The sequence below is a fragment of the Rhinolophus sinicus genome, chromosome 18 (assembly GCF_057876585.1).
Source record: "Rhinolophus sinicus isolate RSI-liver-muscle chromosome 18, RSI-T2T, whole genome shotgun sequence".
Taxonomy (NCBI): domain Eukaryota; kingdom Metazoa; phylum Chordata; class Mammalia; order Chiroptera; family Rhinolophidae; genus Rhinolophus; species Rhinolophus sinicus.
Window position 1 is genome coordinate 82,778,996 of NC_142518.1, and position 13,852 is coordinate 82,792,847.

Sequence of the window (13,852 nt, forward strand, 5' to 3'; positions counted from 1 at the left end):
GCACTCATCTGCCTAACAGAGACTAGAGTGTTTGCTCCCTGGAGAGACTGGTGTATTTGTTTTACAGGTCAGTGCACATCTACCCCAATGCCTGTGGGTAGTGCCTGTTTAGGTTTGTATATTTGTATGCTTTCTTTGCTGATCAAAACCCTGGTTTACTCTACCTTAAAAAATTAAATAAGTAAGACTTGTTTCTTTGTAATCTCTTTTGTCAGATTAGTCTAGTATTGCTCGTTCAGAGGTCATTCTAGCACTCAAAGACATTACCTCTTTTGATTTATAGCTCAACTTATAGGTCTGGGGGTGAGGTAGGGGATAACAACCTAGTGAATAATTCTACGTGGGCACCTCACTGTGGTCAGTGAATATTGTTCAAATTGAAACGCAGGATGCCCAATTAAATTCAGATAACAAGGAATTTTTTAGTATAAGTATGCCCCAAATATTACATGAGATGTAGTTACACTTCAAAAAGTATTCATTGTTCTGAAATTCAAATTTAACTGGGCATCCTGTATTTTTATTTTTTTATTTAATTTATTTAAATGCTAACCAGTATTATTATTATTAATTTTTTATTGGGGAACAGCATGTTTCCCCAGGGCCCATCAGCTCCAAGTCGTTGTCGTTCAATCCAGTTGTGGAGGGCACAGCTCAGCTCCAAGCCCAGGTGCTGTTTTCAGTCTTTAGCTGTAGGGAGTGCAGCCCACCCTCCCATAGGGGAATTGACCCGGAGCCCTTGTTGTTGAGAGCTTGCACTCTGACTAATGGCTGCCCCTCCAGAGGCTCAGCGGCAGCTCATTGTCCTCAATCTAGTTGTGGAGGGCGCAGCTCACTGGCCCATGTGGGAATCCAATCCGCAACCCTGTTGTTCAGAGCTTGTGCCCTAACCAACAACTGAGCCATCCGGCTGCCCCATGGATGTATTTTTCTTTGCTAAACTTGGCAATCCCATAAGTACATTAACATGGGGCTATAAGGCTAGTCTGGGTTCATGCTTGTGGGTAAGTACCCATCCGTTCATTTGTCTCACGGAACAGAAAACCTTTCTCACTAAAAAAAAATTGTTTAGGTAGGTCGCAAGGAAACATAAGAATCTTGACCCTTTGAGGAACCCGTAAGTGACGCAACTGCCACAAAGCTTTGATTTTTCCCGCCCACTGCATTCTTCTCTTCCTGTAACTAAAATGATTACGCTCTCTCTTCTTCCTTCTCAAGTCCCGCCCTTTCAGCTACCGGTTCTGGAGAGGAATCGGTTGCCAAAAAGGGCCGGCAAAAGCGCCAACGTGTTCAGAGAAGCGGAAGTAGTCAAATTTCACTGACAACCGTAAAGTGCGGCTGGCTGTCTCCCTTTCCGGATAACGACTACAGCTCCGACTATCAGTGCCGGCCTTCCTCGTGGACCCTTTGCTAATTCAATTTTTCCCCATTCCCTATCGTCGCCCCCTTCACCTTGGATCATGTTCAAGAAGTAAGGACGTGTTGTGGCCTCCATCGGCTGCTTTTAAGATGGTGGGGGTGGGAGTGGGGAAGAGGGCCAGAGCAAAGATCCTCTTTCTCTCTTCCCCGCACCTGCCATCCTTACTCCTTAAGGTTTTTCTATAGTACTATGCTCTCATTCGCAACTTGCAACACTTCTTTCAGTTTTCCATCCCTAATCCTCAGTTGGGTTTTGGTTCTCCCACCTTTATTTTCTTTCTTCTTACCCCTCTTTCTCTTTTGCCCCCACTCCCAATATTATCTTCATTCCTAGGGTTCTACCAATCACATCCTTGCACTGAGATTTAGGAGCATATCCTCTTTAGTTAAGAGAAGCCCTGCAGTCGCTACCATATGTTTATTAGTTATGAACTGAATAAGGGAAGGCTTGACTTCCTGGGTCATGGCAGTGAAGGAGTCTGGGTGACAGGAAGCAAGCGGGCTGTCATGCCTGTTACCTAGCTGCCAGATTAATGTCTTCAAAACAGCGTGATTGCTCCATAGGCTATTCAGTGTAAGGAAGACAAAAATTACTTGGGAACCTACCTAGTAGGTTTGGTTTCCAGATTTGTTAGACGCAAAAAGCAAAGGGGTACCATGGGCAAAGGAAGGTGGGTTTTGTTCATGACATACTGAGCAAAAATAAATAGGGATCTTAGAAATCATCATCACTTTAAAAAGAAATCTCAGTAGATTATATAGCCTAGCAGGGACCGATTTTCTGGTTATGTTTGGGCTAGTCTTTTGTATCTCAACACTTGAGGGCTCTTTTGGTTTGGTTTGCTTTTGTTTTTTCACAGGTTTTGTTATAGGTGGGAATCTATTTTTTCCTGGGTAGAGATGAACAAGGTTTTCCAGAAAAGGCATTTTTGTAGATGATTAGACATTATAATGTGAAATAAGCCTCATATCCTCTCCCCAGCTAATGGTGTATATACGACAGTTTATTTTAATATTGTATTAACATGTTGGTTGTGCTGGACACAATAAAAGGGAAATGTTATTTTAAAAAACTATTTCATAATTATTTTAGGCATCTAAATACTTGCTTGGGAATAGATGACTAATTAAAACAATATAGTTAGCTATTCTGATATGTGTGTTTAGAAATGCCTTTTTTATCTTGCAAAAATCATTTGGCAGATTTGATGAAAAAGAAAATGTGTCTAACTGCATCCAGTTGAAAACCTCAGTTATAAAGGGTATTAAGAACCAATTGATAGAGCAATTTCCAAGTATTGAACCATGGCTTAATCAAATCATGCCTAAGAAAGATCCTGTCAAAATAGTGCGATGGTAAGTCTTTGTTTTTCTCTATGTAAAGCTCAGAGTAAGTAGCTGAATGTCGTGTGATTAGATTGCACTCATAATAAATGGAATTATTTTCACATTAAATATTGATAGAGTAATTATGGGAGTAGATAAATAGAATAACTCTAAAACTAAGCAATGTTCAAATGTTCTATGTGAAGAATGTGGCTTTATGTTTTATCCAAGTTAAAAGTTTTTATTCAGAGTTGGATTTATTTCAGCTTGTACTTTAGAGATTTGTTTTATTGAATTATCTAACAATGAAGAAATTAAAAATAATATGTGAAATAAAATTGATTGTAGCAGGTAATGTTTTTTTTTCCTTTTTATTCTCTACTGGACTGGTATGATAGGTAAAACAGTTTACACATTTTTATTTTTTTTTTCTTGGCCTCGATCTTTACTGAAATTTTAAAAAAGCTTACTGTCTCTGTTATGGATGTTTCATATTTAAAGGACATTTGGCATATTCATTTTTGAAAGAAAATATCTAACTTGGTACTTTGTGACATTTGTCTTACAGCCATGAACATATAGAAATCCTTACAGTAAATGGAGAATTACTATTTTTCAGACAAAGAGAGGGGCCTTTTTATCCAACCCTAAGATTACTTCACAAATGTAAGTCTTGTTAGAAAATATGTATTTGGGGATATGGGAAGACACAAAAGGAGCTGAAAGTGACTTCTAGGAGTTTTTTATTAGTACTAAATACTAATGAATATAAAACTAAAATGAACCCCCATCTTATGGTAAATCTGAGTATTCCAGAAAGCCCAATAAAGAATATTCATTCATTCGACAAATATATGTTGAACTTACTATGTGTCAGGCACTAAGCTAGGTACTGAGAATATGATGGAAAGCAAAGACAGACATGGTTCCTATTTCTATGAAACTAACAGTCTAGTTGGGAAAATAGACAACAATTAGATAATTACACAAATATATATTCACAAACTGTAATAAGTAATGTGAGCATTTCCTTTAAAACTTATATCTGGATTTTCCTCATACTTGTAGAGATAATTCTATATAAGGGAAAGTATTATCTAATTGGGGTCCCCGTATTGTTAGTTGAGTGCCAAGTTCAGGTGTTATGAAACAAAATAATGTTTATTAATATCTAGTTTTGCACATTGTTAGATTGAGTACATTACAAAAGAAAATCCAAAGGAAGATACAGTCCCAGTGTACAAGTTTTTAATTGTGAAGTAAAATTTCTGGTTTACAAACCAGTATGTATTTGGCATTCTAGCCAAGAGGCAGAAAGGGAGTGACTGGAGGCTTTGTGTAGGTTTTATTGGTGAGAGTTTGGTTTTTGGTAAGAGGAGATAAATTTTGACTTACCTGGTGAAGCAGAGGTCTGGAGCAGTAAAGCTGTTAGGCAAATCTTAAAAGAAGCAAAGCATTTTAATATTTAAAAAGGAATATTTACAATTATTCGATTAAGTATTGATTTCATCAGGTTAAAAAAAACTATGATGAAAACAAATTGAGTCCCAATGCAATGGGAACAAGTTTAAAATTAAAATATTTTGGTAACATTAAGACATTTTGATGACATTAATTCCTACTCAACCAGAAGAGAACAGTGAAAAAATAATCAAATGTAACTTTACTATTGTCATGCCAATAAACTTTAATTAAAAAAAAGAATCTACTCTGTAATAAGTATCTCATATTTGTATTGCAAAAAAAAAATCAAATGTATTGCATGAATCTAGATTGGATCCTGGTTTGAAAAACAAACAAAATTCAAGCCCTCCCCGCCCCCAACAAAAAAAGATACAGAAAACTTTCTTGGGACTATTGGGGGAAATTTGAATCTGGTTTGACTATAAGATGATATTGTAGAACTGCTGTTAAATTTTTAGGTATGATAATAGTGGTATTGTGTAGAACGACTTTATTCTTAGATGATGTGTGCTTCTTTATGGTGAAGCATTGTCTGAAATTTAAAATGGTAGAGGAAAAATAATGTGTGTTTAAATAGAAAGAGATAAAGTAAATATGGCAAAGTGTTAATGAACAATTGTTGAATCTAAGTGGATGGTGTCCAGGTGTTCATTGAACTATTCCAGTTTTTCCACACGTTAAGTATTTTCATAATAAGTTGGAAGAAACAGATGTTCCCATATAGCACTATTTTGCTGGGAACCAACCTTTTTTGAACATCTTAGTTATTCTCGTGCAAGAAGCAGGATAAAAACATGGTGGTTAAAAACATGAACTTGGAGTTAGGCAGACCGGGGTTCAATCCCCAGTGTATGTCACTTTTGTCGAGTCACTTAAATTGTTTAAGCCTCATTTCCTTATCTTTTAAAATGGACATAGTTGTGTATTACATCTCCTAGGGTTGTGAGGATTAAATGAGATAGTGCATGTAATGTACCTAACACAATACCTGGAACATAGTAAGTGCTCAATATATGATAGCCATTATATTGATGTAGTAATTGTTTAATAAACGTCCACTAGTGTTATTGTCATCATAATTAAAGGGCAGATATTAATGAGGATGGAGATCCAGAAAACAAATTATGGCTTGTGAGTAGTAAATGCATTAATTCATTCAGGTTCCTTTTTATCAGTAAAATGATTAAATTAATTTGGAGTCTTGGCAGGAAAAAGACTTACTTGTTCTCTGACTAGTGGGAGGACTAGTGCTAAAACATTAAAGTGAATAAATTTTACCAATGATTGTTATTATCCCTAGAGAGCCCTGAATGGCCTAAAAAGTTTTCCCCTAGTCATTGTTTTAAGTTCTCCAGGGATCCTTTAATTGTTAGGTTATGAATTATTTGTAGACACACACATGCAAAAATAATATTTTTAAGATTACAAAAGGAGTGTGTTCATTGTAGAAATTTGGAAAATACAGAAATAAAATCACTTCTGTATTCCCATAACCTAGAGATAACCATTGTTTAATATATCAGTGTACTTCCATCCAATTATTTCTCGTGTTGTGTCTATGTAAATGTATATTCTTTTCCTTTTTAAATTGGGCTCTGTTACATAGTTATTTTTTAATTAAAAGACTTATTTTTAGAGCAGTTTTAGGTTTACAGAAAAATTGAGCAGAAAGTAGAGTTCCCATATTCTTCCTCCCCACCCTTCCCTTATTATTAACATCTCTCATTGGTGTGATACATTTGTTACAATTGCTGAACCAGTATTGATACATTATTATTAACCACAGTCCATAGTTTACATTAGGGTTTATTCTTTGTGTTATATATCCTGTGGGTTTTGCCAAATGCATAATGTCCACTGTTAACATATCATACAAAATGGTTTCACTGCCCTAAAAATCCTCTGTGTTCCACTGATTTGTTCCTCCTTCCTCCCTCTCCCCATGAACACCTAGAAACCACTGATATTTTTGGTAGTATTTTTATTCTGCGTTTTCCACTTAATGTTATATTATGAACATTTCCCAAGGTATTTATGTATTCTTCAAAAAACCATGGCTCTATTATATAGATATTGTAGATACACCTGAAGTCCTGTATCTCTTATTGTTGGACATTTGATTCCAGTTTATTTCTATTATAACTATTAGTGTTGCAATGAATATCTTCCTCCTGAAATATTGTGTACATCTCTCATTTTTTCTTAGGATAAATCTTAGAAGTAGAATTATTGAGTCAAAGAGTTTGAGCCTTTTTAAGACTGTTGATACATGTTGCCAAGTAGTCCTAAAGAAAGGTTATACCCATTTATAAGCCGTCTAGAGGTATATGGGAATGCCAGATTTCTTACACTTTTGCTAGCACTAGGAAATACTTTTCTTAAAAATATTTACTAACTGGATAAATGAAGGATGTTTCCTTTTTATTTTGCATCTGTCAGAGTACTGTAATTTTGGGAAATATTTGTTCATGTCCTTTGCCTTTTTTCTGTTGAGTTGTTAGCCTTATTAATTTATGTAATTTTTTTTTCTTCTAGATCCTTTTATCCTGCCACACCAGCAGGTTGATAAAGGAGCCATAAAATTTGTACTCAGTGGAGCAAATATCATGTGTCCAGGCTTAACTTCTCCTGGAGCTAAACTTTACCCTGCTGCAGTAGATACGATTGTTGTATCCTTCTCAGGCTATAACTGGTGAAAAATGTATTTATTGTATTCTTTTCTTTGCTGAAAGATCTATCACCCAAAAGAACATTAGATGTACTCTTTTGGGTCATATTTCTGGTTACATTTGAAGACGTGGGAAATAACATTATTTTTTGAGACTAAATTATGTCCCATCTTAGAAATTAAATGAGAACAAATAATAAAAGTGTCCCAGCTGCATTTCAGCCCAGTTACAGCCCAATGTTATGAGATTCAGGACAGTCTACAACTCTCGATTATTAATGGAGAAGATATATCTGATATGATTGGATCACATCAGCTTGCTACTTTTACATTTGACTTACGCAGATACACTGGAGTTAAAGCACTCCTAAGGGAAAAGAACTTAGATACCAGGTAGAGTGTTAGAAGTGGGTAGTGGGAAATATTGGCAATCCCTAACTTTTATTTTAAAGTTCATTAAAATAAAATTTCATTAAAATAAAATTAAGTTGGTTGTTTACGTCTCAGAACATGATTTCTCGCAGAGAAATGTTAAAGTCCCAGATAGTCCTTAAGGATCTATTCAACTAATGATGTAGCTGAATAATTCAGCATTATTTCCATTTCTGTGGTGCTGTTTCAGCTAAATTCTAAATTAAATAGGTTTTTGTCAACCAGTCTGGACAGGAAAACATCTTCTCCATTGTCATAGAGTGGCCATTTGCCTCAGGTTGAGAAATCGAACCATACTTGGTAGGAATGGGGAAATCACTGTGGAGTGGGGAAGACCATTGGAATGGATTTTAGAGTGTGTTCTGTGCTTAAAAGGAGGGTGTCCTCTGTTGTGGCAGTTATATCTAAGGGTAGTATAAGTTGTATGTTTACATCTTAGGAACAGCTTATATTGACATAGATACTGGTCACATAATAGGTGCTTAAACATTTGTGGAACATTGAGTGAATGAATGAATGAAAATCAGTGCAGAAAAGTCTTCTGTAAGGACAGGTTACCTTTTTATGTTTATAATTTTTCTAAGTGTGGTAAATTTATAGTTCTGAAGTTCCTTTAAATGGGAAATTTTCTTAGTACCTAGCCTTTACTTTTAAAATAATTTTTAATTTGAAATAATTATGGACTTTTAGAAAGTTGCAAAACTAGTCGAGAGAGGTACTCTGCACCCTTGAACTCTTTTAAAAATAGGTACTGCAGTGTTTAACACTGTAGATGCTTCAAGTGATAACGAAGAATGTTCTGGTTGAAAAGGTTGACACTTACATTGAGCTCTTAAAGATAGTTTGGGGACATAACTATTGTTTTACTGTGTCCTTTATATAAAACTACCATTCAGTGATTAAAATACTAGAACAATTGATATTTATTTCACAGTTTTTAATATTTATGTACAATAAATTTCCCTTTTTTGCATGACTTACTCTGGTTTTGTTGGCGTTGGGTTATAGTATTAACATTTGATTTAAAAGCCAAGAATGATTATTAGATTCATTCATTTAGCATTTATTGAGTATTCACAATGTACCCACAGACTGTACTAACTAGGTCCCTGCCCTCAAGGAGTTAGTGGTCTAGGTGAGGATACAAGATGGGTTTAAAGTGGCTTAACTAGTAATGTGATCATTATTTGACACCCCCTCTCCAAGGCATTTTGATAGTTTTCTTAGCTGTGTGTTTTCAGGCCATCATGGCAGAAGGAAAACAGCATGCTCTGTGTGTCGGAGTCATGAAGATGTCTGCAGAAGATATGTAAGTCTTACGTTAGGCCCCCTTAGCTTTTGAGATATGGGTAACCTACACAGGAAGCATCAGAATTACAGGTTAAATTTGCTCTCATTCATACCACATCTTACAAATGTATAAGCGCAGAAGCCTCATTTCTGATTTTTCCTAACACTCAGGAAGCCATTGAAACCTATTTTGTCTCCGGGATTACATTCTTTCTTAAGCACTCTGAAAAGAACCTTGTGCCAAAACATTTGTTTTATATGTACGTATGTGGTGTTTCAGGAATTTTTTTATTTAGTATCATTTAAATTGGTTGAGGGGAGAGATGTTTTGCTACTAAGGTTTAAAATAGTGACATAGTTTGACACCACACAGTATTTATCTTATATTTGGACCTGGTGGTATAGAATATTAATGAAATATTTTAAATATATTACCAAAATATAGTCAATATATTTAAAAATGTTGGAACTCATTCGGTGACCAAATTATTCCTATTCATTTTATTTCAGGGTTAATTGTAACACTTTGATGTTCTCCTTGTATGATGACACATAATTACTGTTTCTATAAACCCACTAGTTAGGTTACTAGAATCACTTTAAGACATGAACTGCAGCAGAATAATGTAGTTTAATGTAGACAATAATGTTAGTGTAATATAAATAAATTACCTACATGTGGCTCAATAATTGCAAAATAACAATACACTTTGAATTATATTTACCATGACTAAGTTTATAAAAATGCGTAACAATATGTTTATGTGCTTTTTTCCTTCTACAGTGAGAAAGTCAACAAAGGAATTGGCATTGAAAATATCCATTATTTAAATGATGGGCTGTGGCATATGAAGACATATAAATGAGCCTCAAAAGAAATGCACTTGGGCTAAATATGGATATTGTGCTATATCTGTGTTTGTGTCTGTGTGTGACAGCATGAAGACAATACCTCTGTGGTTGTGCTGAATAAATTCAATAGATGCTAAAATTCTGTTAGCTTGAAAAATTATTTTCGTTTTTCTTAAACTCCAGATAAAATTGGGTAACAAACTTGGACATTAAAAGGTATCTGGTAAGTAACCAAACTCAGACAACTTCATGTCCTTTCTTAGGCTAGTAATGTAAGATGAAGGGTAGGACTTGTTAAATGAACTTGCCAGTATATGGCTGACCCCCTCTCCCAGAGAATCTGATAACTTAATGGGGCTGGAAGCTAGACTGGGAATGTTATCCCATTATCCCAGGGCACCGGGAAGTGCCCCTTCTCTTTTGTATGTGTTTTGTGTTTGTTTGTTGTTACTGTTTTTAAACTTTTTGTTATGGAAAATTCCAAACATACACAAAAGCATGGGGAGAATAGTATAATGGACCTTTTCTGTATCCATCACTTAGCTTCAATTCATGGCCAATCTAATTTCATCTATATCTCACTTATTCCTACCCACCCCACTCCCTGATTATTTTGAAGCAAATTCCAGATATATCATTTCATCCACAATTATCTTAATACATATCTTTAAAAGATAGTGGTATTTAAAAAAATCATAACCACAATATCATTATCACACCGAAATATATTACCTATTTCTTAATATCAAATATCTGGACTTTGTTCAAATATGTGACAAATGGACTTGATTGTCTCCCTCTTTCATTTTCTGTAATCGTTGGTATGCGTGATATAGCTACCAGACAATGTCCATATATTGCATCTGGTTGTTATTTCTTTAAGTCTCTTCCAATCTATAAGTTCCCCCTCCTCCTTTTCCCCTTTAAATCAATTACTTAAGAAGTTTAGTTGTTTTGTCTTACAGTGTTTCCTCCCACTTTCTGGATTTTGTTGATTATATCACTGTAAAGTAATTTAACTTGTTTTTATTCTCCAGGTATAGCCTGTAAACATATAAGCTGGAGGAGATTCAAGTTCAACTTATTTAGTGCCCTCTCTTGAAGCTACACAGATGCCCAGAACTTCCAGGTTTGGGTCCCCACTGTATTCCTTAAATAATGTGTATGTCCTATCATAAGTGGCATATGAAGGCAGTGGACCTACTTCAGTAAGAACAGTAAGCGGCTTTGGGAGTTAAAATGAGCAGTTATTAATTTATATAGTGATAACAGGCCTTTTTTCCTAATAACCTTGCTGTTATTCTAGTGTTTCAGCCATTTTCATTTGGTTGTTTACAAATGTATGCATGTTTTATTTTTCAGATGGATACAGACATTTACGTAATTGTGATAACCTGTGTTACAGTTAGAAATTGGTGAGAAAGGTGAGGGTGGGCAGTAAAGAGAGAACATTTGGCTGGCTATTGCAGCTGGGCCTCCCAAAATACAACATAGGTGAAGGTAATAGATCCAGGGTTTGACCCTCAGACTGAGAAACTATTTCCCACTAATGAAACTTGTGAGACTTGGAGATTCCCATGTTAGAATGTAAATGTATTAATTTACAGTGATAAGTCTGCTTAGGGTAAACAGTAAATAGGAACTTTCTTGGTGAACACGGCTATGAGCAAAAATGGTTGATAATTTAGGGGAATATTTCATCTGGGCTAGGGGAAGGCTTGGAGAATTTTTCCTGCTTCATCACTAATTAGAATGCTTGTTGTCTGCCATAATTTTCTTTTCTAGCTCATAGAGGTGCTCTGATATTTTACTTCCTATATCCTTTTAAAGTTCTGTGTAGAATATTTTCCTTTGTTATGACAGGTATATTCTATAGCTTACCATATTGTTTTATTTATTCCTGGTGGATAAGAGTGTAAATAGTCTCATCAGTAACTCATTTATGAATCATCTTTCAGGGTAGGTTTCTTCAACAGATAGTCTCCTTTTATGCTTACTGGTTTCAAATTCAGATGTCTCCCCATTTCCGGGAAGAAGGCACCCTATTTGAGGCCTGTAGCTCCTTATAGTCTTAAAAATAGAGTAAATTAGTCATTTATGTCAAAACTAACTTTGAACCTTTAATTTTGGTGCTAAGATAATGTTAATTGACCAAGATTGACTAGGGAGTGTTAGCAATGAAAAACAAAGCACATACATATATTAGAGAAGGTAAAATCTTTTATTGCCTGATTTCTGAAATAATTTATCTTTGTTTCTAATCACTGTTACAGTGGGTGTAGGGAACACTTTTAAAATATTCAACATCATCATCTGTGCTTGTTTTTCTACTATGCTGAGATACACTGACTGTGTTGCCTTGGAGATATGGACTAAATATGTATGTTTCCTGCTTCCCCTGGTTTGAGGCCTCAGGTAAATCGGTGTTAATTAGGAGTGTCACCCTATACATGGGAGCCCCTTACCAGTTTCTGAACATTAGGTCATGTAGGGAACTCAATTCAAAGAGGTTAAACTAACATATGTCAGCTTCTTTAGGAACTATGCTTAAAGGAAACAGTTTACCCACATTCCTGAGAGTAGGAATACAGGGAGAGGCTGTTTTCTCTCAGGCAATGTGTCTTCAGTTCATTTTTAGTTTCAAAATTAATTTTGTGTCAAGTCAACCTACAGTCTGTCTAGCAATTTCTATGTATGTGACATACTTTTATTCAGGCAAGGTCACTTTAGCTCAGTGGACATTTATTGAGTATCTCCTAGGTTCTAGGTGATGTGACACAAAGATGAATAATGAACAAGTAGCCATTGCCCTTAAGGAGCTTCTAGTTTAGTGAGTCAATTTACATTTTAAAAAATCTGGATAATGGTGACAGCCCGGTACCAATTTTTAAAGCCAGTAGGAAGTTACTAATATTTTTCCAATTTCAGTCCTCAAAATTTGCAAATTATACATCAACAAAATATAAAAATATTCCTTAGATTGTATCCAATGTGAGGTTGAAAATATCCAGATGTCTTGGAGTTGCAACAATTCAGCATTCCAACTCAGATTGGTTGTCCCAGTAATATAAAGGACTGATCAACCTTCTCCTAGCAGACTGTTTATTATAGTGGTTTGGTGGTGTTCTGTTCACAGCTGCATTTTTCCTTTTCTTTTTTCTATTCCTTTGAATGTTCTAGATCCAAAACAAGCAGCTGAATTTATCCCCGGGGTAGTCATGAACATTTCAGTTTGAGGGATTTGATAGTTCCCAAACAGAAGGTCATATGGCATTTGTCAAATTATAATTATATCCAAGTTCCCCCTCTGTATGTAAATCAGCTACTGAGGATACAGTATTTCTAAGCATAGTACTTCAGAAAAAGATACAAGAATGTCAACTAAATTTGCAGAGATATTTCATTATAAAAATATTTTCACTTTTTTATTGTTAATGAAACTATTAATGCAGCTATTATATATTAATAGAAATATGAAATGAATGTACAAAGAAAATGTTTTAACTTTATCTAGGTTCCTTAATTTTGAGAATATATCTCCCAACAGTGCTGCCAATGTAAGCACACGGTGGCAAGTTTGCGAATTTAATTGGCAGACCTCTTAGTAAACTATAACACTAATTTGTTTACTATTGTATTTAAACTAATTAAGTACTTGTAAAGGACTATGACTCCATCAGAACAGGAGTGAATTAACAAGATTAAGAGCTAGTTTTTAAATCTGTTGAGACTACTAGGCAAGTTGGTCGGTTGGTTGAAGAAGCTGGCCTCTTGGAGAATATAACTTATGTATGGAAAGAGATACAGGAGATGATTCACTGGAATTTCTCCTAATAATATATATGGATATTCATAAGAACAGGTCATGGGGAGGAAAAATAGATAAAAACATATAAACTAATTAGTACTATTAAATTAGTGAAAAATTAAAGACCGCATTTTATACTTGAACACTCTGAGAAATAAAAGATCAATTAGTGAGGGAGCATTTGAGAGCTTGCTTCCCAGCATGTCATCAGTGTGGCTCAAATAAACTGAAACTCATAAAAAGTCTCAAAAAAATCAATTAGTGAAGAAGTAATTTCTATTTAAAACTCTGGTTGTTCCAGAGAAGGACATGCCTCATGATGGTGCAATTCTAATTAAATGGATTGTCTTATAATTTTTTTTTTAAATCTCATTTTAAAAGTAAAACAAATCATGATTTCCACACCATAATTTTTGTTGCTCTTATTCCATTCCCCAATTTTAAAATGCTTTAATTTCAGCAAGTGTATGAATGTAGGGGACTTCTAAGGCATAATCATTTACTTCACTCCCTTCAAGTTCATTATAAGTGTTCTCAGAACTCTACCATGGTGGAAGGTGGGTAGAAACCCTAAATTTAAACAATACAAAAAT

The 13,852-nt window shown here is 35.0% G+C and overlaps 2 protein-coding genes across 4 annotated transcripts in view; one reads left to right on the forward strand and one right to left on the reverse strand.

Moving 5' to 3' along the window:
• CUL4B (cullin 4B) overlaps positions 1-13,852 on the reverse strand; it is a 117,473-nt gene that overhangs the window by 80,950 nt on the left and 22,671 nt on the right. The gene's annotated exons all lie outside the window — the stretch shown is intronic.
• On the forward strand, positions 1,204-9,593 carry MCTS1 (MCTS1 re-initiation and release factor). 2 transcript variants are annotated; one of them, XM_019717659.3, is made up of 6 exons: positions 1,204-1,471; positions 2,623-2,775; positions 3,314-3,411; positions 6,745-6,878; positions 8,551-8,618; positions 9,384-9,593. In XM_019717659.3, the coding sequence occupies exons 1-6, from the start codon at positions 1,461-1,463 to the stop codon at positions 9,463-9,465; spliced, it is 546 nt and encodes a 181-aa protein (XP_019573218.2). In that variant the 5' UTR covers positions 1,204-1,460; the 3' UTR covers positions 9,466-9,593. The 2 variants fall into 2 exon arrangements, with proteins under 2 accessions (XP_019573218.2, XP_074179800.1); XM_074323699.2 differs by lacking the exon at positions 1,204-1,471 and adding an exon at positions 1,561-2,090.